The 21,378-nt window shown below is 23.4% G+C and overlaps 1 protein-coding gene across 1 annotated transcript in view; it reads left to right on the top strand.

Annotated features, from left to right (window-relative positions):
* Window positions 1-340: 340 nt before the first annotated feature.
* Window positions 341-21,378, top strand: part of LOC129608231 (headcase protein) — a 62,395-nt gene continuing 41,357 nt past the window's right edge. Inside the window, exon 1 of the mRNA XM_055519601.1 lies at window positions 341-383. Coding sequence (XP_055375576.1) covers window positions 372-383 — 12 coding nt within the window. The 5' untranslated portion in view covers window positions 341-371. The remainder of the gene's footprint in view (window positions 384-21,378) is intronic.

Below are 21,378 nucleotides of genomic sequence, written 5' to 3'. Positions count from 1 at the left end.
GCTTTTTTAAATCATATTGTTGAAAAGACGTAATAAGTTTATTCACGATAGTAAAAGGTAAACTTTATTGTTCATTGTTATTTATACGCAATTCTCTTTTTATAAAAAAGGATGCTGTTATATGAAATTTAAAAAAAAATGTGTAATATTAAAAAGGATGTTGATTGTGACACATGATGATTAAAGCTGAACTATAGATATTAATAACGCATATATTTTTTATTTTTTAAAACTATAAAGGCTTCTATTTTATAAAAACACATAAAAATTTTAGCATTGAATTGTTAAAACTAATTCTTTTTTTATTTTTCTTTTTCAGGTATGTGTTTTGCTATTGGATTTTTGAATAGCCTTTAAATATATAAAAATAGATGTACACGAAAGTAAGTTTCTTCTTTAAATAATTTATATAATAAAATTTTGGTCCTGATTTGTTGCAATATAAATTTTCGATGATTTTTGACTTAAATAAAATTTTATAAAAAGTTCAGGAATCAAACTTTACCATATTTTTTTGTCATTCTTAAAAGTTATTAAAATAATTTCTTATGGTAAATTCTCAGCAGCTCATGTAACGCAATATTTGCTAAAAATTTGAATTTTTCTTTTACAAAATTATTAAAATTATAAAATGGGATTGAAATCGGTTAATTCTCTATGAAAAAAATTTTCTTCTTTTCATCATAATTCAGTAAAAAATTTCAAAATATTTGCAAAACAAATTAGACATTCATCAGGACGCAAATATGTGTGTATACGTGTAAATTGATGACTTCAACTGAATTAAAAACTTTTTATTAATTTTATTAAATTTAATTTTAATTGAAACATTAAAGTAAAAATTGACTCTTGCTTGCACACACAATCCTTTTGTTAAGTTTATTAAATTTCACAGCAATTTAAAAATCGAATTACCTTTTCTCTTTTATAATATTTTTTTAATTTTAAGAAATCATAAATAAATTTCAAAGCGGTACACTGGAAATTTGCGATTCCATTTTTTAAGAAATTTCGTTTACGTAAAAAAATTTCTTTTTTATTTTTGCGAAATACGTGAAAATGAACTTATGTAATTATGAAATTGTGTGAAAATCAGTTCAATTAATTTTAATTTAAAGAAATTTAGAGAAATTAAATTTTTACTTTGAATTTACTTTGAAATTCCAAACACTGCCCTAGTTAGTTCAAAATTTTCATTTGTTGAATATATTTTGTGTGTTAATTCTAAGTTGGCACTGAATTATTGAAAATTTCAATATTTTCTTTAATATAAGATGTAATATAAGATATAAGATGTGTTTTCAGTACAGTTTTGTTATAAAAAGAGGATATGCTTAGAGTTTGGTGAATTTATCCTATGAATATTTTTCAATTTATTGATTTTAAATTTTCTTTCCGTAATTTAACTCAGCACTCTATGGAATTGCAATGAGGAAGATCTGCATCAATTGGATTTCTATAAATTTTAGGAAATATATTTTTAAGAAAATTTATTTTGAATGCAAATTTCCTTCTTTTGGCAATTTTTTTGCGATTATCAAAATTCAACTTCAAAAGTTATATGAAAATCTAAAACATAAAGGAAAGCGAACATTTTTCTTCCGTCATATGAACTCTATACATTTTTTTTAAAACCATAAAAAGAAAACGAGAGTTGTGCTCTCTACTCGGTGGCCTTATACTCACCATACCTGCCACCAGAGCACTGCTCCAAATTTAAAATTAAATTCGATTTATGTATGAGAGTAGAAATTAACTAAAATTTTAAAATAATTTTTTTATTAAATTTTTATTGCTTAAAAAAGTTATAGAAGCTACAACTTTAAGGCCAAGAAAATTTAGTATCGCGTTATTTTAGAAAGAGTGCTCAATACTTGCAAGTTATATTGATGTACATCCTTATTTTCAGATTTAATTGAAGCCGAGATAATTTATTGCTCTCAGAATAATTTTAAATGAAATTTTTGTTTCAAAATTTTTAAATGTTCGCTGCTCAATTTCCTTTAAACTCAAACCATTTTCTAGTGATAAAAATCGCCGTTCATTTAAAAAGAGTAAAAAAATCATTCATTAAAAATTTCCTAGAATTAAATGACATTTATAATTTAATCTTTATTAAAACCTGCTTGATTAACAGCGTAAAAAAATTTTCGAAAGAATGCAATGATCTTGAATTAATTGCATAAAATAAATTTTTTTTTTATTATGAAAAAATTACAAAAATTCAATAATAAATAGTTTTGAACCAAATTTTTTTTTTGTTTAATGATTTTTTTTTTAATTAATTAAATTGTTCAAAATTTTGTTTTGTGGCAAAATAATAAAAAATGATTAAAATTCTTTATTGTTAAATTTTTTTTTTTTAATTGGCGTATGCATCATTCTGGTTATTTTATAAATATTTTTAATGATCATCATTATTACTCGTATTATTGTTGTCAGTTAAAGAATGAAGAAAATTTTAGTAATTTTCAATAATAAAATAAAAATTTCGACTGTTATAACAAAATTTGAAGGAGCCAGAAATGAAATACAGCAATGAAATTTAAAATTTTCATTTAAAAATTTCAACTCGTCATCTAAATTAAAAATGAAGAAAAGATTAAAGAAAAAACAGAAACCATTTGCAATTTTTTTTGGAAGTAATGCAATTTCGAGGGTAATAAAAAAACGCGTTAAAAGCCATCAAGGAAATGGTCATCAATTTTTTTTTCGCCGTTTTTACTTTAAAACTTTTCCTTTTTCGGTTTAACAATTCCTTGTAATTGCTTCGACTTTAATTATAAAATAAAATTAAAACCATTATTAACCTATTTTTGGTTTTTAAAAGCGGTTAAATTTTATGATTATTTTGTTATTTAAATTAAAGAAGAGAAGGAATAAATTGTAATGCTGGGATATTTTAATGGTTGAATTTTGTTTTTTTTCAACCAAAATATTTTTAATTAAAATTAAATTAAAGGCTTTCATTCAAATTTTCCTGTTATACTTAAAAATGCACATGGTAAAGTTGGTTTTTACTTTGTTCATTTTTAAACCTATTGGCAATTCCCTAATAATATTTTCACGAAAAATTTTATTAAAAATAATTCGAGAATGTTAACGGCATTTTTACTTTTTCTGAAAATAAACTACAAAAAATAAACTACAAAATTTTTTTGGTCGGCATTTCGACCTGAAAATGGATTATGCAAAAATTGCCTCTTCAGTCACTCCTGGAATATATTTTTATTATTTTCAGAGACTGATTGTCATTATAGATCAAGAAAATTCTTGATGCTGGAATAGGACTTATTCTGATTTTTGGATATCTGCTAAAATGGTACTTATAAATTTTTTTATCTTATATGATATCGGCAATTACAAAAAATCGTCGCCGTAGCGGGAACAATTTTAATAAATATCTTTGTGGCCATTGTTGGCAGTAATGAGTCCCACCATTTTGACTGACCTGGCAGTGAGAGTGTTAAATGATTTAGAGATTTCATATTATACTTAAAAATTTTAACTCTATTAATTTTTATATTGATAATAAGGGTTTTTGCATTTAACAGTAGCAAAAAGGCTATCGAATACGAAGCAATTTGATTTTCTAATAAAATTATTGGAAGACAATCCTCAGATTGCCAAAGGTTTTGCTGAATATTCAAATAAATATTAGCAAGTTGCTTATTTAAGTTTATATAAAATTTTATCAAAATACTGTAGAAAATTCTAAAGGACTTGAAATGTTGCTGATGTGTCGCCTCCATGATTTGTTCAAATTGCAAACTATTGCTTTAAAACTTTCTTTCTTTTCAGTATTTATTTTCAGTATTTTTTGTGATTTCCTGTCAGCTTTTATCCCAACTCATCAACAACTATCACAAAGGCATATATGAAGCAAAGTGACAAATTTTTTTTATAACCCCAATGGTGCGGCTATACTTAAAGCTACATAGCTGATTAATTAAAATTTAATCGCGTTTTAATTTTGTTGTATGGTGTAAAACTTAAAATTACTCTTGTTTTTCAGTCAAGTTCAAATTTACTTTCACTTATCAAACATATTAACTTTTCTGGAAAGAAAATCTTTTAATTTTATTTAAAAAAGAAAAAAAAAACTTTTTAAATCATTTTTAAGAACAAAAATTTTAAATGTTATTTAAAATTTAATTTAAACTCTTATTGAATTTATTTTTCAATTTTTTTTTATAAAATCAAAATATTTTAAAAATTTAATTTTAAACTTATTTTTCCAAAAAAAAAAAAGAAAACATTGTAAGAAAAATATTTTTTTTTTGCAACACGAGACAAAACTTTTTTTTTAACAATACCAAAAAAGGTCAAAAGAAGTTCAGAATATTAAGAAAATAAAAAATAAATAAAGTGACTAAGGAAAACTTAATTTAAAAGTTTTTAATATTAAAATATTACTTTTCGAAAAAATTTATATATATCGAATGCCTTTGGGAAATATTCTAAGTAATCACGTTCCAAAAACTTAAATTGCATTATTTTTAAAGAATAAATAAGAAAAAAACATTATAATTTTAATAGTATTAAAAAAGTATTCAAAATAGACGATTTACAATTTAAAAAACAAAAAAAAAATTTTTTATGCCAAAGGAAAAAAATATTATTCGAATTCTTTTTGACAACTTATTCAAAAGGAATGCAAAAGAAGAAATATTTTTATTTTATTAGAATCCTGATTTTATCCTATATACAGGGTGTTTCCTATAAGGTGGCCAATAGTTTCAGGAATGATTCATTGACCAATTCCCACTAAAAAATTGTATAACTGGGGTGGTGCTGATATCTTCGAATAACCATTGGTTATTGGATTGAAAGACGATTGATTGCTCTTTAATTTCGGTCTTACAATCAATTTGTAGTTAAGCCATAGTTTTCGAGATAAAGCTCGTTAAACTCAAAATTTTTGTTTTTTTTTGTTTTATGATAGTTACTCGATGTCGCAAGGCTTCAAAGTTATAAACATTTATTTATATGCAGGAAAAATCTGATACCATTTTTTTTAACGGCCTGTAGCTCGAAAACGAGTATATCTGCACCCCCCCTCCTCCAAACCAGACAGTTTTTTTCTGGAAATTAATCAAAGAATCATTCGCCACCTTAAGAGAAACACCCAGTATAAACGTATATATATACATATATACATTTTATTTAAAATATTTAAAACTTAAAAATTTTGTAGTATTTTAAACAAGATTTAGGAATTTTAAGTAGTTTAACAGCTAAAGCATTATTAATCGCTGTTATTAATTAATAACTGTAGTGTCAGTTTTAACTAATAATATAATTTAAAAATTAATTTAAGATTTATAAAGAATTTAATTATTTTATGTCCAGTTAATTTATAAGGTCGCGTAAATTTCCAATATATTGTTTTCATTCTCATAGAACACATAATTAAAAATTTAATTTCCTTAATGTTTGCTGTGCCAACTGAATAAAATTTCTTTAAATTTATAAATATTTCCTGTGCATTTTGGAAAAAAAAATTTTCCTAAACTTCAACAAATCTGAAAAAAATTTTTTTTTTTTTTAAATTTTCAATTGCAGCTTTAGTATTTTCATGCTTTTTTTCAAATTTATATTGCTTTAGGTCAAATACTTCCCATGTATGCATTTTGTATGATTGTATGTATATAAAACACTTGACATATTGACATGTTCTCCCCTTTTATTTAATTTTTCATTGGTTTCAATTATTTTTGTATGTTTCTGTTTTTTTGAAAGAAAAAAGATTTATTTGTTCCGAATCATTGCTGTTTTTAGTTTCTTCTTGTGAGTTTTGCCTTCACGAATTCTTTTATTTTATACTTGATTTGAATGAAAGTTCGTTAACATGTTTGTTTTTTCTTCATATTTTCTTTCTTAACATTTTAAGAAACAGATCCTTCATCATCACTGCTAAGTACATATATAAAATAAAATGAGAGTAATAAAATAGCTTGCAGCAATTTAAGGTCTTTAACACTTTCCTTTCATTTTATGTATGTAAAATTTTTTTGTTTAAATTAACATCCTTTTTGTTTTTTATTTTTGTTACTCAAAATAAAAAGAAACTAACGTCTTACAATTTGTTTTTTTTTTTTTTGAAAAATCAAAATAAAAAAAAAGTGAATATTTAACTTTTAAGAACCGCATATATGAGTGTTAAAATTCAACAAAGAATTTTTTCTTTGCCATTCTTTTCCAGTTATATAACATTTATAGAAGAAATAAACAAAAATTGTGCAAACATTTAATGTTTGGTAATAAATGAAAAAAAAAACAAGTCTTTAACATTGTGACGGCAATTATAAGATACCTCAGTAATTTTATTTAAATTTTTTTGTCTCTTTGTGTTAACTTATTCTTTACCTTTGGAGCCAATATCGCCTCTCAATTCTATCTAACAAGGAAATCTTTTAAATTATTCATGAATAAATTGAATTTTTTAAGAATTTAGACACTAATGTACCAAGTTCTATATATGGTGATTTCGATATTGTAAAAACTGCTTAAACTTAGTAGAAATATCGCCTTTCGAAATTGTTTAAAATCCGTTTTGAATAAGCAGAAATGAAACAGCGGAGATCGCCTCGAAAATAAGTTCGATGCTTTTTATAAATTTTCAGGACGAAATGTTGCAATCCGATAATCCATTTCAATATTTTCCAGGCATAAATTACTTATATTTGACTTTCTTCCCGTCGTTTTCTGCATAAATAGCAATAAAATTGGCAAGTTCTTTAAGACAAGGTGTCTAAAGGTGAAATCATATACGATTGTTAGAACCTATACGGTATTAACAATTTAAATTTCCCTTTCGTTCTATAAGATAAAACAATATTCTTTAACATTTTTATTATACAGCTATTAAGTAAAAATAATAATAAAATTTGAAGCCTTTTTAGAGGAATTTTAATAACTGATTAAATTTGGAACCTATTATTATAATTAAAAAAAATTTCTTTTGAGGACCATTAAAACTTCTTGTTCAATTGTAATATTAAATTTAGAAACTACCGAATATCTATCCATTAAAGGTTGAAATAATTCAAAATTGAACCCCAAGAGATCTTAGAGGCTTAAAACGTTTAATACCCTTACAGTAGCATATGTCATTTTAGATTTGTTGCATTAAAGTGAACGCTTTTTTATAAATAAAGGTTACAAGATTTTATTATTTTATAAAATTTTAATATTGATTTCAATAGTTTTAAATAGCAGGTAACATGAAATTCATAAAATAATTCTGACACATTCTTGTGGATACTAGTACTAATTCATTAATTTCTATTTTCAGAAATAGCATTCAAAACGTAATCTCAAATTCATTACATCCTGTTATAATAAATTTATAAATTAAACACATACTAAATTTTGTATTCATACGGTATATTTAATTTTCATTTTGTATTACAAAAATTCATTTTAAGAAATTTAAAACAAATAAACATGTCTTAACTAACTTCCTTTTAAAATTGAAGATTTTCAACACTCTACTGTACTTATCATGCAATTCATGTTTTAATGGAAGATTTTATTGCATCCTACGATATTTTGATATTTTCACTTGTTTTACGAATCCTCAAAGATTTAAATATTAGACTTTATAATCACCCATATGAAAATCTTTCATATATGCATGAGCACATGTGTGTGTGTGGGTAAATTTTCTTTTTATACACAGGATATTTACATAAATATGTTTACCATTTTATCTGAGGATAGTAAATAATAAGATGAAGATTTTCTTTATTTTTTGTTTTTGTATAAGAAAAAGATGTGTTATGTTAAAGTTAAAGAATTTGTGGTTCTAGAAAGAAAAACTAGTCTGTCTTTGCCACAAAAGTAAACTTAAAAAGAAGAAGATCTAAGTGAGAGTAATAAAAAAGTTTTTTATTTGCAAAAAGAAAAATAAAAACCACAAGCAAAAAAAAAAAATAATAAAATATAAATAAAAGCGGTAAGTTGGGTTTGTTAATAAGGGAACTAAGGGAGCAATTAAAATTTTTTATTTTGTCAAATGGAGAAAGTTTGTTGTTTTATGGTAAGATTTGGGATACAAGATGTAAGCAAGTGATATAAATGGGTAATGGATGTTATTATAATCCTTTGACTTACAAAATTTATTTTTTGAAAAGCTGTGTTAAAATTTGGTTAGGCCTTAGGCAAATGAAATTTGTAGAAAATTATGTAATGATGGAAAATAATTTTTATTATGCTATTATCGTATTTAAAGAGTTGACAGATGGTCGTACTATGAAAATAAAGATGAAATCATAAGTGCCAACGATTGTGAAAAAATCTTTTTCCGGTTTGCCAAAATTTTATTTTTCATCAGTAAAAAATCCTAAAAAAAAGGTGTAATTTCTGCCATTCTAGTATATAGGCAATCAGACCTCCATAACGCAAATCGCTATTTTGAAACAATATAATTTTGCGTTAAGTGAAAATTAAAAATAAATACAATGCAAAATTAATGAATACAGTTCATGAATTAAAGAGAATTTCGACTTCGGGAGTTTATGTTATAGAACCTTAACTGTAAAATTTTAAATTCTTAACATTTACTAATATGCATATTTTCATCAAATTCAGAATATGTAAAAATTTAATAATTTTTTTGTGAATTTGGGCCTGTTGTAAAGCTTTTAAAAAAATTTACCCATTTTGTCTATTTGAGCAGAAAAATAAATTTTATAAAGTGTTCAAACTCATGATTTTGTATTGCATTGTCAAACCTCAAATATATTTAAAAGTGAGTTAATATTAATTTATAATTCATAATTAATTAAAAAATTTAAGACGCTGCCACAAATTAGCCATTGACTTCAACAATCGGTATCAAAAAGATAATCATTTCAGTTGATCTTTAGTTCAATTATATTGAGATTTCTTTTCAAACATTTTTTAGTAGTTAAGAATTTAAAATCGTATAGATAAAATTGAAAATATTACACTACTTTTGAAAATGAAAATATTTCAAATAAAATGTCAAAAATCATAAATTTGTAATGAATTGAATAAATTTGTTGATTCGTGACATCTATTTCAGTTTAAATTAAATTGTAAAAAATCACTTAGAAATGAAACCAGTTGAGATTCACGACAGCACCTTTAATTAGATATTATAGTTAAAAATTGATATGATAGCCTTCATTTTCAAAGATTTTATTAAAATTTTAATTAAAACACTCAGAATTTAATTTTTTTTTTTTTTTATTGAAATACAATATTATTCATTCACAATTTCATTTAATTCACATAGCTTTCAAATTAAATACAAATTGTTTTTTAACTCAATTACTTTACAATTAAAAATTATGCAATTTCTAAAATTTTAATAAGAAATTCAATTTTTCTCTTAATTAAAATCATAAATTAGTGTTTTTTTTGCCTTATGAATATATGAAGAAAAAAAATATTTTTTTGCTCAAATTGTATAAATTTTTCGGAATGATTGATTTGATGAAAAAAACTTAAATTATTTTAATAAAATAAATAAGTAAGTAAATAAAATTATAGTGAAATTCTTTTTAAATAAAAATTTATTCATTTTAAATCTTTAATTTGAGTTTTGAAAAAATAAAAGGAAAAAAATAAACAGAATTTATTTATAATTAATTCATTTTTAAAATGTCCCAAGGGAAGATTTTTATACTACGAGTATAAAGAGTGAAGAAAACATTTTTTTTTTCCACATTTTTTTTCTTTAAAAGTCTCCTCTGTCCATACAACGATACTGAACTAACAGCCACAATAGAAAATTTATTGTTTTCATCGTTAAAACATTCCATTGCCACAAATTTAAAGTAATAAAACAATTCAGACATAAAATCGACCAACCATTTTTCAAATGGATAACAGAAAAACAATAAAAAAAAGAAAGGAAAAAATTACACCATTAAACCATTTATACCACTAAATAGTGGTAATATGTGAACTTATATACATATATGGTATTTTCGTACTTATATATAAATTTTATTCTTTCTCAATATGAAAACATTTTCGGACTCTATAAGCCTCTACATGCTGCTCATATATGTTGAAATGATTTTCAAAAATCCGTATACTTCATGTATAGAAGAAGTAGAAGAAGAAGAAGTAAAACTCATCTTGAAGCTTTCTTTCCAAACTCTTAACAATTTGATTAATTATACTTAATATCATATACGTATATAATGTATTTTAATATAAAATTATCGTCCCATCATTTCAAAAGTGTTATACTCATTTTATTTTCCTCTTTTCTTTTTGTTTTTTAAACAAAAAGTAAAGCTTAAACCTTTCAACTATTTATTTTTTCATATATTTTTTTTATTACTTTTATTAAAAAATTGTTTTAAAGATTTCCAAAGAGAGAAAAAGTGCCAAAGTACTCCAACATACTTTAATCTTTAAATATATGTGTACACACTTTGTATTTTTGGTGTACTCATTCACATATGAGAATTGATATATACCCTATATACGTATATAGACGTGTGTATATGAAAAAATAAAATTTATAAAGTACAAGCAAAGTATAAAATGTAATAAATCTTTTCGTGAAATTACTTGTGATATCCAAAACAAGGATCAACGAAAATAAATTCATATATGTACATTATATATGTATATATATATAATGTGTTTAAAAATAAATAAATAAATACGAGAAGTTGAAGAATACAACCTCTAATACCACAATATGCAATATATATTGTGTATTTAAAGCATTCATACTTAACGTAAGTTATAATGTGCAATAGTACATTTGGTTTGTATGGACAAGAACTTGCTTTTCATATAATTATATATAGGTACTTATAAATTTTCGAATTCAACATATATATATATATATATATATATATAGGTACTGTTGTTACAGTTGTTGAAAATATTAATTTAAAAATAATTCTTAAAATTAAAGAAAAAGTCTTTATTGAGCCTTTATGTGGTTCTGAATGTATAACACTTGGTTATTTAGTTATACAATACTCCGAATTATGTACCAGCTATACAATAATGAGTTGTTTTGGGTAGTTGTTAGAGCAATTTAATATATTAAAAGGGAAAATACGCATCAATAAAAAATTAAATGAATATTCTCCGATTTTCAGTAAAAAACTCATCCGATTAACTCTGAAAATTTGTTTGGAATAATTCCTATCGGTTCGAAAGTTATAGAAAATTTGTCAAGCCTTTTTTAACTCTGTTATTATAAAATTGAAAACCAACAAAAATGTGATCAAATTCGGCATATTCTTGGAAATTGATCGACGAAATGTGAAATTTTATAATATTGCTGAAGATTTTCGAAATCGCTACACTGTTATATTTCTTTAGAAGGTATACACAAAGTATTCTTCCAAAAATTTAAATTGGAAAATTTCCTAAACTAAAAGCAACAAAAAAAATTATTTTATTAAAACAATTTCAATCCGACTTATATGGGTAAAATATTGTAGACGGACAGTACAAAATTCGAATTTCATAGTATATGGTAACTCTGTTTTTACTTAAAATGAGTTTCGTATTTATTTTTAGTTTGAAAAAGATTTATTTTTAGTGATAAGCGAAGATTAAATGAAACTTTTTCTTTCTTCTTTTTTTTATGCAATTTTTATATTAAACTTTTCAAGGAGAAAAATTTTCTTCCTTTTTGCGTTTTGTTCTGTATGAAGTACAATTGTAAGAATTCTAAATATAACAATATTATAAAAAGTTATAAATGAAATAAAAGAGGTGTTTTGTGTTGAAAGGAAAAGTTTTTATAAAAGAAATTGAACTTAATGGATTTAATTTTTAATATTTATACGAAATACCCATGAATACTACTCGCATTTATATTATATCCTTAAAATAAATGTGAACATGTGTTTAACATCCTTTTCAAAAGATAAGAACAAATATGTTTTCGTATAACGTATATTTCTTGTGTTCTTCTTATCATTCTTATAATTCTTGTTTCTATTTATATTTTTCATTTTCACTAACCATATGTTGGTCTCGAATTTTACACAATGCTTTATAGTGTTACAGTTATAGTTATAGTTGGTGTGGCTCCTGTATTATTAACGCAAGCAAGTTTTGAATTTTTCCATGTTGTAACCTTAACTTTTGTAAAATCTTGCTTCGAATCTCATTTTAAGAAATTCATTACATTTATTTTAGAGTTTTCAGAGAATGAAATGTTCTTGAAATTGTAAGTTATTTTAATTTAAGTATAATTCTTTTGTATATAAGTATAAGTGCGATACAATTTTTTAAATTTTTTATTTTTCTGATATTGTAAAATACAAGAAACCATTACAAACAACAAGAGTAATAGTTGAAAGTTGAAAGTGCAAATGAATTTATATTAAGTGCATTGCATGTATACGCGATAAACACAAATCCAAGAACTAAACAAGAAAATAGAAAAAAAAAAACAAGTAAAGAAACTAAAACTAAAATTGAAATAGAAGGATCAACCATCAATGATTTTTCATGAAGTGAATTCTTAAAATTTTCATCTTATACTGATGACAGTAAGATAAAGGGATTTTTGTTTTATTCTCGTTTAGTATTTGTAAAAAAATTTTTATATCCTTATTATTTATTTTTATGTTATATATATGCTTTACAGGACATTTTTATCGCTTTAACACCCATGTTATTATTCTTGTACTTAAAAGTGTTAAGAGTGTGAATTTGGGAATATTTAAAAGATTAAGGAAATTCTAAAAGTTACATGTACAGTTATCAGCGTGGATTTAAATTGAATTTTAATTTTGTGTGTTTTATACAATAATTACTATTGTGCGTAATCATTGGATTAATCACATATTTGGTTATTTAAGAAAACTATTGCTGCAAATGAGTTGAATTCTGTAAATTAAGTATAATTTTAAGTTAATAATGACCCATAATTTATAAATAAGCATAAGAAATTGTAAAATGCAATTGATAGAATTGATTGAATTAGATACGAATATGAAATAGTTAAAATTTTATTTCAGTTATTGAGCGTTTCTAATGATATCATCCTATTTATTTTCAATTGTCTCGTATTTAATCATATTTTTTGGGGCATTTTTGGAATACAATCACATATAAATTTAATTTTTAAAAAAAATTTTTTCATATACAAAAAAATTCATTTGTATTGAATGACCTCTAAAATTGTGTTAGTTGAGATTTTGCACGAGTTAAGAAAAAACGGGGATTTTTTTTCAAATTCCCAATGATTTTTTGTTGGAAAATTAAAATTTATTGCAAAAAATGATTTCAAATTCTTAAGTGGTTTAAATATTTTCAAATGATTATTATTAGTACTTTCAAAATCATTAATAATTTCATTAATTAAAAATGTTTGTAAAATATTCTGATTAATTTAAATTAAAAATATGAACATTGAATTTGTTTTTTTTTGTATTGAATTAATTTGGATACTCTATTATTATTATGCTCTCTAAATATACCAATTGTAATATTTAACTCTAAAAGTTGTAGTTTTGTTTAATGAATTTATAGCTCTGATTTGTAGTTTAGGGCACTTTCTGAATGCAGTCATACATAATCAAAAAATTTTCGATGAATTTTACAAATAAAATTTAATTCTGATATTTATAAGCTATTGGGGTAATGTTCTTTTAATTAAGGTTAAAATTAAGATATTTAAATTAAAATCCTTATTAATTAAGATATATGTACATATATATCGCACATTTGCGAGAATAATGACATAAGTCAAAATTCGGAGTAGCAAACTTATTACTATTCTGAATCAGAAAACACTTAGCTATAAATACTTTAAATTCCGGAAGTCGAATTTATGTTTTTGTCGTTATTCTTCCCAATATGGGATATGTATACCGTCAACAAAGCTATGATACCATATAAGTTATAATCTGTATATAATGTTTATATAGTTACATAGTAACACAACCTTGTCGACGATACATGTAGTAGTGCACATATTTTTTTTTGAAAGAATGTCAAATTCAAAGCAGAAAATAATGTCAGCTTTAAATTTTAAGTCTCTTTATTTAATTTTAAGTGAAAAATTACTCATACATCAAAAATTGTTATTTAATTTAAAAAATCATTAAATTTACAGTTCATATGTATATTGTAATAATTGCTGATGCTAAGAAATTATTTACAAAGATCTAACAATTTCTTGCATTTCATTCAATTTGTTGCATGTACATAAAAAGCCTTCACTTAAACCTTATTAGTGAGCAACAAACACTTATAATAGACAAAAATCTGTTATTTCTTTAAATGCTATCATTGTCTTAATCCTACTTCTCATGTTGAAAAAAAGTTGCTAACTTAATAACTAGAATAAAATTTTAATAAAATATTGAAAAAAAATGTCATGTTCTTAGAAAAGATACCATGCACAAGAGTACATTCATAAAATATGTAGAGTGTTTTTATACAGGTGTTTGAACATTAAACGTATTTTACTTATAGAATAAAAGATTGAAAATAATTCCTACCTGTTTCTGTTATAATACATATATTTATATAATGTACATTTTGGCTAGCCGGGGAGGAAAATATCTAGGCCTCCCTATAAATCCGTACAAGTTTTATGTTTTCCTTTCTCTTTTTTTGTGTTCTAAAATTAATGTACAATAAGAGAAAATAAGTAACAAAGAATATTATTTTGAAAGTTCTTTAAAATGCGAATAAATGTATATATGTACGTGTATGTACAAAGTACACATTTGCGTCTGACAACAATGTATATAAGTTATGAGAAAAAAACAATGAACTAACGGTATAGAAATGAACATGTTTGCTTTTATGTTTTCCCTACTTTATTTTCTCTCTCTCTCTCTAAAGCATATTAAAACAAAATATGTTGAGGCAGTTTTCAAAAACAAAAAAAGAAAAACATACATAAAAAATTATATAGGTATGTGTGTATTTATATTTCTTGGAATATAAAGGGAAAACAAGTTGAAATAAACAAGAAAATATGCAAGGAAAGGAATAAAAAAAGAAACAAGTAAAAAAAAAGGCCTATGCCAAGGGTACTACGATTGACATGGTAAAAAAAACTGAAAGTTTTTCATAAAAAAATTCTTTTCTTCTTTTACTTGTTTTCTCTTTCTCCGTGTATGGTTTTTATGATTATGTGTTTTGAATTTACGAGTATGTATCGTAATTGAGAGTATGGGTAAGTGTTTTATGTATGTATATGTATTTGAATTTGAAAATTGTGCAATTTATGTATTTTGACGCAAAATATATTTTTACTCATTCTGTTTAATGTCTTCCTTTTCTTTTCGCAAAACTGGAGGGTTTCTTTTTTTGCTTTGTTTATTTTTAACCATTTAAATTTTTTACATTCTTGTTGTTTTTCTTTTCGAAAAAGTGAGGGTAGAAAACTGAGTAACAAAGATTGTCAGATTCTTATGTTATAATAATAATGATAATAATGATGAGTAATAAGAAGAAAAAAAGAAAGAGAAATTGTTGGAGGGAATAAAATTAAAGATTTTATCTTAAAGCGAGTGTATGTATGGTGTATGTATGAATGTACAATCATTTATAAAGCATAATATGTAAGTATGTGAAAATGATTTGAATAAAAAATGTCAAAACATGTAATTTTAAATTTTTCATATTGAAATTAATGGAATGAGAAACATTTTCAAATATTTTGATAATTTTAAATGAAGAAATTGAAATTTTCGTTCCCAAGTACTTACGAGTAATGTTTTAAAAAATTTATATAAAACAAAGCTGTACGTTTGTGTGAAATTACATGTATGTGAAGAAATATGTATATTCAATTTTCAGTAAGTGTCCCAGATACAGTTTTTCATACTAGGTCTTGTTCACATTCAGTAATTTCAGAGGTAATCAACTCTGTTTCTAAGGGTTTACATATGGCATTTTACATATGTACAATTAAACTCTACCAAAAATTGAAATATTTCAAAATATAGCAATATTACCAATTTTAAAGATAATGTTCTGAAAGAAGTTTCGAAATGTATTCTGTTTTATTCAAGAATACCGGAGTCAACAGTTTTCACAAAAAAAGAATGTAATGTACTCAAAAGATTTTATTTTATAAGATGCTAAAATAATTAAATAAAGTAATAAAAAGGTGCATAAAACGACTCAATTCATTTAATTAAAAATTTTTTCAGAAAATGGATTCGAAGCAACGTCTACACATAAAATATTTTTTATGGATTTTATTTCATCTGTCCATCGAATTATTACCTGAAATAAATTTTTCTCTGTTGATATGTCAATGTAGATAAATAATTTTCAAAAAGTTGATCAATTGATAAAATTAAGTTCATTTTTCGTTCTTATAGAGAGCAAATCGAACAAATTTAATTTTTCATGCTCATTTCGTTAACGTAAAACATTTGTCTCTGCATTGGAATATTCGGAAAATGCTACATTTTATTTTAAGTTTTCTGGTTACCAAATCTACTTTAATTCGTTTAAGAACATATTCTTAAAAATTAAAATGTTTTTCATATAAATTTAAACATTTTCTTGAAATTATTTTTAGCTGAAGTTTTCCCTCAATCTTTAATTTCTTAAATTACATATTAAAAAATAAAAGCGAAGACTAATTTCTTATTAAAGTTTTAATACTTCTACATGGAAAATAAATTAATAACACACCTAAAAGTCTGGAAAATTATATTAAAAATTATGAAATAAGATCTTTAAGTCGTAAATCTCATATGGTTAATGCAGGTTGTCTGAGCTCTCATTACAAGAGTCAAAGCAAAAAAAAAATGGAAAAAATCGAAATACTGTGCATAGGGAGTAAATAATATGAGCATTTAAAAATTTTCCAGGTTAATTTCTTTTCTTTTATAATTTCATATTTTCTTATATATTTTTGGAAAATTACATACACACATATCTGTTTCTTTTTACATTGTTCAGATCACATATTTGAAGAAAGGCTTTAAGGATTTTCTGGTTTTCTTTTTATCTGCTTCAGTTTTATTTGACATTTTTTATTTTAATTTTTTTCATTATTATTTTTTATTTGCTGTGATACATAATGTACTCGTATGTAATAAAAATTATGTTTTTGTGGTATTTACCTTCTGTGTATACTCTACATTGAATTCTTAAAGGATTTTCATAAAAAAAAACAAAAAAAACAAGAAATTAAGACACACTTACCTACATGTCTTGCAAATAAAATACTTAAAAATTGAACTTCTAAAAGCGTGATAATGGAAAAAACTTGTATACGTAATAAAAAGAATTTTATAAATTTTATCAATGTCATAAAAGAGAGCGAAAATTTTTTCCTTTTAATATAAGTTGGTTCAAATTAATTTCATCATAATATAAACAATTTTTTTTAATATTTCGAGTTTTAATTAAAAGTTTTCTTTAAGAAAAATATTTTGCTAAAAATATAGTCGCAAGTCATAAAAAAGTAGCAAAAGAAATTAAGAAAAATTGTAAAATAAATAATTTTTATGACAATAGCCAGCCAGACGTTGACACGACAGTCTTTTCACAATTATACATTATGTATATAACGTGTAAACATTTCTAAGCCTAGTTGTAGCGAATAATAAAACCAATAGTTCAAAACTGCACTCATTAATTTGATACGAAGAGTCAGAATTTTTTTACTTTATATTAATTTTTTGAATTGCAGTGCTAACTAAAATAAGTAATAAAAGTTCATACTCTAAAAACTCTACGTACGCGTGATAAGACTAATAATTTGACAAATTGTTTATTGTATACGTAGTGCAAAATACTGGAACTTTCTTATTTAATCTTAGAGTAAGTTAAAGTAACAATAAAATTATTAAATGTATTGTCCTTTAATGTCAGAACGGGATAGATAGCAAAAATTGGAATTTTCTCTTAAGTTATTGAAATTTTCTCTTAAATTCGAATATTAGAAAAAATGTATGTAAATGTTAAGAAATAAATGAAATTACACTTCTTTACACTATCAAATTTATATTTAATTAAAATAAATTAAGTATATATAATAATTTCAGCATATTTTCAATTTAAATAGTGAAATGTAAGTATTTAGTAACGTAAGTCTATTATGCAGTAGATATTAAAATATAAAAATTAAATTAAAATTGATTTAAAGTGTATTTTTTGCTTTCATACTGGGTGAGCTTGAATATTTTTCCAAATTTTTTTTAATAACACAAAACATAATTGTCAGAATAATTGAATAGATCAAATTTGAATATTTAGAACTAAATATACCTACTGAGGTTAATGTACCCAATTAAGCCTGGTCTTAACAACTAAAGTATAACAGTTTTTCATTCTGTTATTTTTTTTATAAAATTCTTCTTTTTTTTACATAATTAACAAAATTATTTACAAAACAGTGGTATTAAAACTTTTAATTTCATACTTAATTTTATTACAAAATTTCATTGCATACTTTTAGGATGACGAATTAATTTTTTTTTATTTTATACGTTTACTAACAAAAGATAAAGAGAAAATTAATTTTTATAACTTTAAAAAAGTTTTAATAAACTCAATTAAAAAAAAAAAAACAGAAATAATTTTTATTTACAAAAATACTTGTAATGAATAAATAAATTAAGTTTTATTTTGTTTAAAAATTAAATATTTAAATTGTCATTGGAGACGACGACGGCGACGGCGACGGAAACTTTCATTTTTCTGTAGAAGAAAAGTAAAAAAAAATTTCTTCTTTTGTTGTAGTCAAATATTTATTTTAATTTTTTTTCCCCAGTTTTAATATTTGACATTCTTAATCTACAAATATTGATTTAATTTCAATTTTTATTTCGACTTTTTTCTCATTTTTTCTTTGTTATATGAAATGAATTACCAACGTTTACCGAAAAAAAAATTGAAAGTAATAAAAATGTAAGTAAACATTAAAAAGTAATTTAAAGATTAGAATAATTTTTTTTCAAAATTTTTTACTTTTCCTTTTATTGTCAAACTTCAAATATTAATAATAATCGATTTACTCCTTGTTCACTCAAACCTTGAACTTAATTTCTTTGTAAATTTTTTTTTCGTTAATTTTTCTTTTCTGTTTTACATTTTTTTGTACATTTTTTTGTAAAATATAAAACAAAATATTATTTTTAAAATATGAAAAAAATTTTGACAAAAAAAAATCGAAATAAATTCAAAAAAAAAAAAAAAGAAATTATGAAGAAACAATCTGGGTGGTTGGGAGGGTTGGAAAAAAGGCTAAAATAACATAAAAATTCAGACAAAGTTCAAAGTAAGTGGACTGTATGATTGGCATTTTTGGTAAATTGATTTCAATAATTTTATTTTTTCGTACTTTTTTTGACAGCTGGGTTCTTTATCATAATACATGCATATGAATTTTATAGGTACTCAGACAGATTAAATTGTTATTTTAACGAAATAACTATACCAAGTATATTGTAACAATGTGTTAAACAGTTCAACTAACAACAATATAACTTTAAATTATACCAATAAAATAATGAAAATTTGTATAACCACAGTGTGAGTAAGAGAAACTAAAAATAAAAAATCAAACCAAAAACCAAAAAAAAATTTTTTTATGGTAATCAAAAAAATTTATTTATTTTTATGTTAAAATTATATAGAAATTGCAATTCAAAACAGAAGAATCCATACATACATACATTTATGTGCACACATAAAATGACTTACCAATATAAATTAGTATAGAGGTACACACAAAAAAGCTATACGAAAGAGAAGAATATAAAAATTAAATCAAGAAAAAAAAACTCATTCCGTCACCTGAAAAATAAACACCTTTCCTTTTTCAAAAAACAAAAAAAATTCAAATTTAAAGAACAAACACAGACACTTTGTATATTATGATGGCATACAATTTACTTAACAAGTACAATGTCCTCACCTGATCACACTAACTGCTACAATATTAATTTTGATGTTTTCTTCTCTTTACTTCTTTCTTCTTTTTTTGTTTATTTCATTATTTGACAACACATTTTTGTTTTGTTATTTTTGTGTTGTCCATTAAGAATTATAAAAAAAAAAATATTTTCTTACTGCTGTATAACACTTTGTTGCAGCAAAAATATTTATTTATTAATTATAAAAATATGATTAGCACAAAAATATTAATTTTTTTCTTTTTGTGACACAACAAAGAATTAGACGATTCATTGAACGTGATTGTATACATACTCGTATGTGTAAATGTACATAATATGTATAATACTTATATGTAGATACACAATCGTGTTGTTCTTATACATGCATATAAATTAATTGGAAAAGAACCACGGTTTTATAAGAAACCATTTTTATGTAAGAAATTATTGTAGTAATCATATTCGGTTGATCATATTTACGGTAATTCACAATAATTATTTTAATAGTACTTATTTATTGCTCACTCTATTTTGGAAAGGGAAAGCCCACAATATGAAAATATATGTATAGTTTTGTGTTTTTCCGATATTTCATTAATTGCTATGAAAAAAATTTAATTATATTAAAAATTTCTATTTAAAATTTTTAAAAGACTGACAAATTACGGTTCAATAAAATCCTCCGAATTACAAATTGCCTCATCCCTTGAAAACTTTATCCATTGTTCATTTACAATTTCATGCCTGTGTTGAAATTAAATAAAAATAAAAAGAATTTATCGGAATTGGACTGTAAAATAAGGAATATAGTATGCCGTCATCAAAACTGGAATACCGTGTAACTAGTTATATATAAATTGTAATTTGCGTGTTGTAACACCCGCCTAGTTAACTCAATAATTCGTGAAATTAATACTTAACTTTAAAAAGTAAAGTGAAAAGCCTGTAATGATCCCAGTTTTTTCATTAATTCAATATTTTCAGCAATATTATTACTAGTTGAAGCTAAAATAGTAACTTGAACTCTTCAGTTCAGTCAGCTATTACCAGCAATAATTACGTAACACTTCATTAATAATTTATTGATTTATTTCTTTTATTTAATAATTTTAGTATTTAACTAGCTAATAATTATTTCGTTAGTGTATTTAGGAAAACATTTCAAAACTTTTTAATTTTTGACTAAACAAAGAAATTTTTCTTTCTTCATATTTAATTGTTCATATTTTCCCACTAAGACGAATGTGCAGTATAACAAAGGATCTTAACTGAATATAAATTTTTCTTAATTCAATTAAAAATTCACTAATAATTATTCTTTATAATTAAAAACCTTGCAAATTTCCATAATAATTTAAAAAACCATTATTCTCATACTAGTATAATGGAAAATCTAAAAAAAAAGATGCATTTTTGGTTCTGTTTCTTATTGTTATCCTCATTTTATCCTCTTAAAATTATTTATTTTCAATTTTTCTCTCTTATTTTTTTGTTTTTATATTCTCATTATCCTTACATGAATTCATAAAAT

The sequence above is a fragment of the Condylostylus longicornis genome, unplaced genomic scaffold, assembly GCF_029603195.1.
Source record: "Condylostylus longicornis isolate FDR11 unplaced genomic scaffold, ASM2960319v2 ptg000004l, whole genome shotgun sequence".
NCBI classification, from domain to species: Eukaryota; Metazoa; Arthropoda; class Insecta; order Diptera; family Dolichopodidae; genus Condylostylus; species Condylostylus longicornis.
Note: the sequence above shows the minus strand (reverse complement) of the source record. Positions and strands in the feature narration are given on the sequence as shown.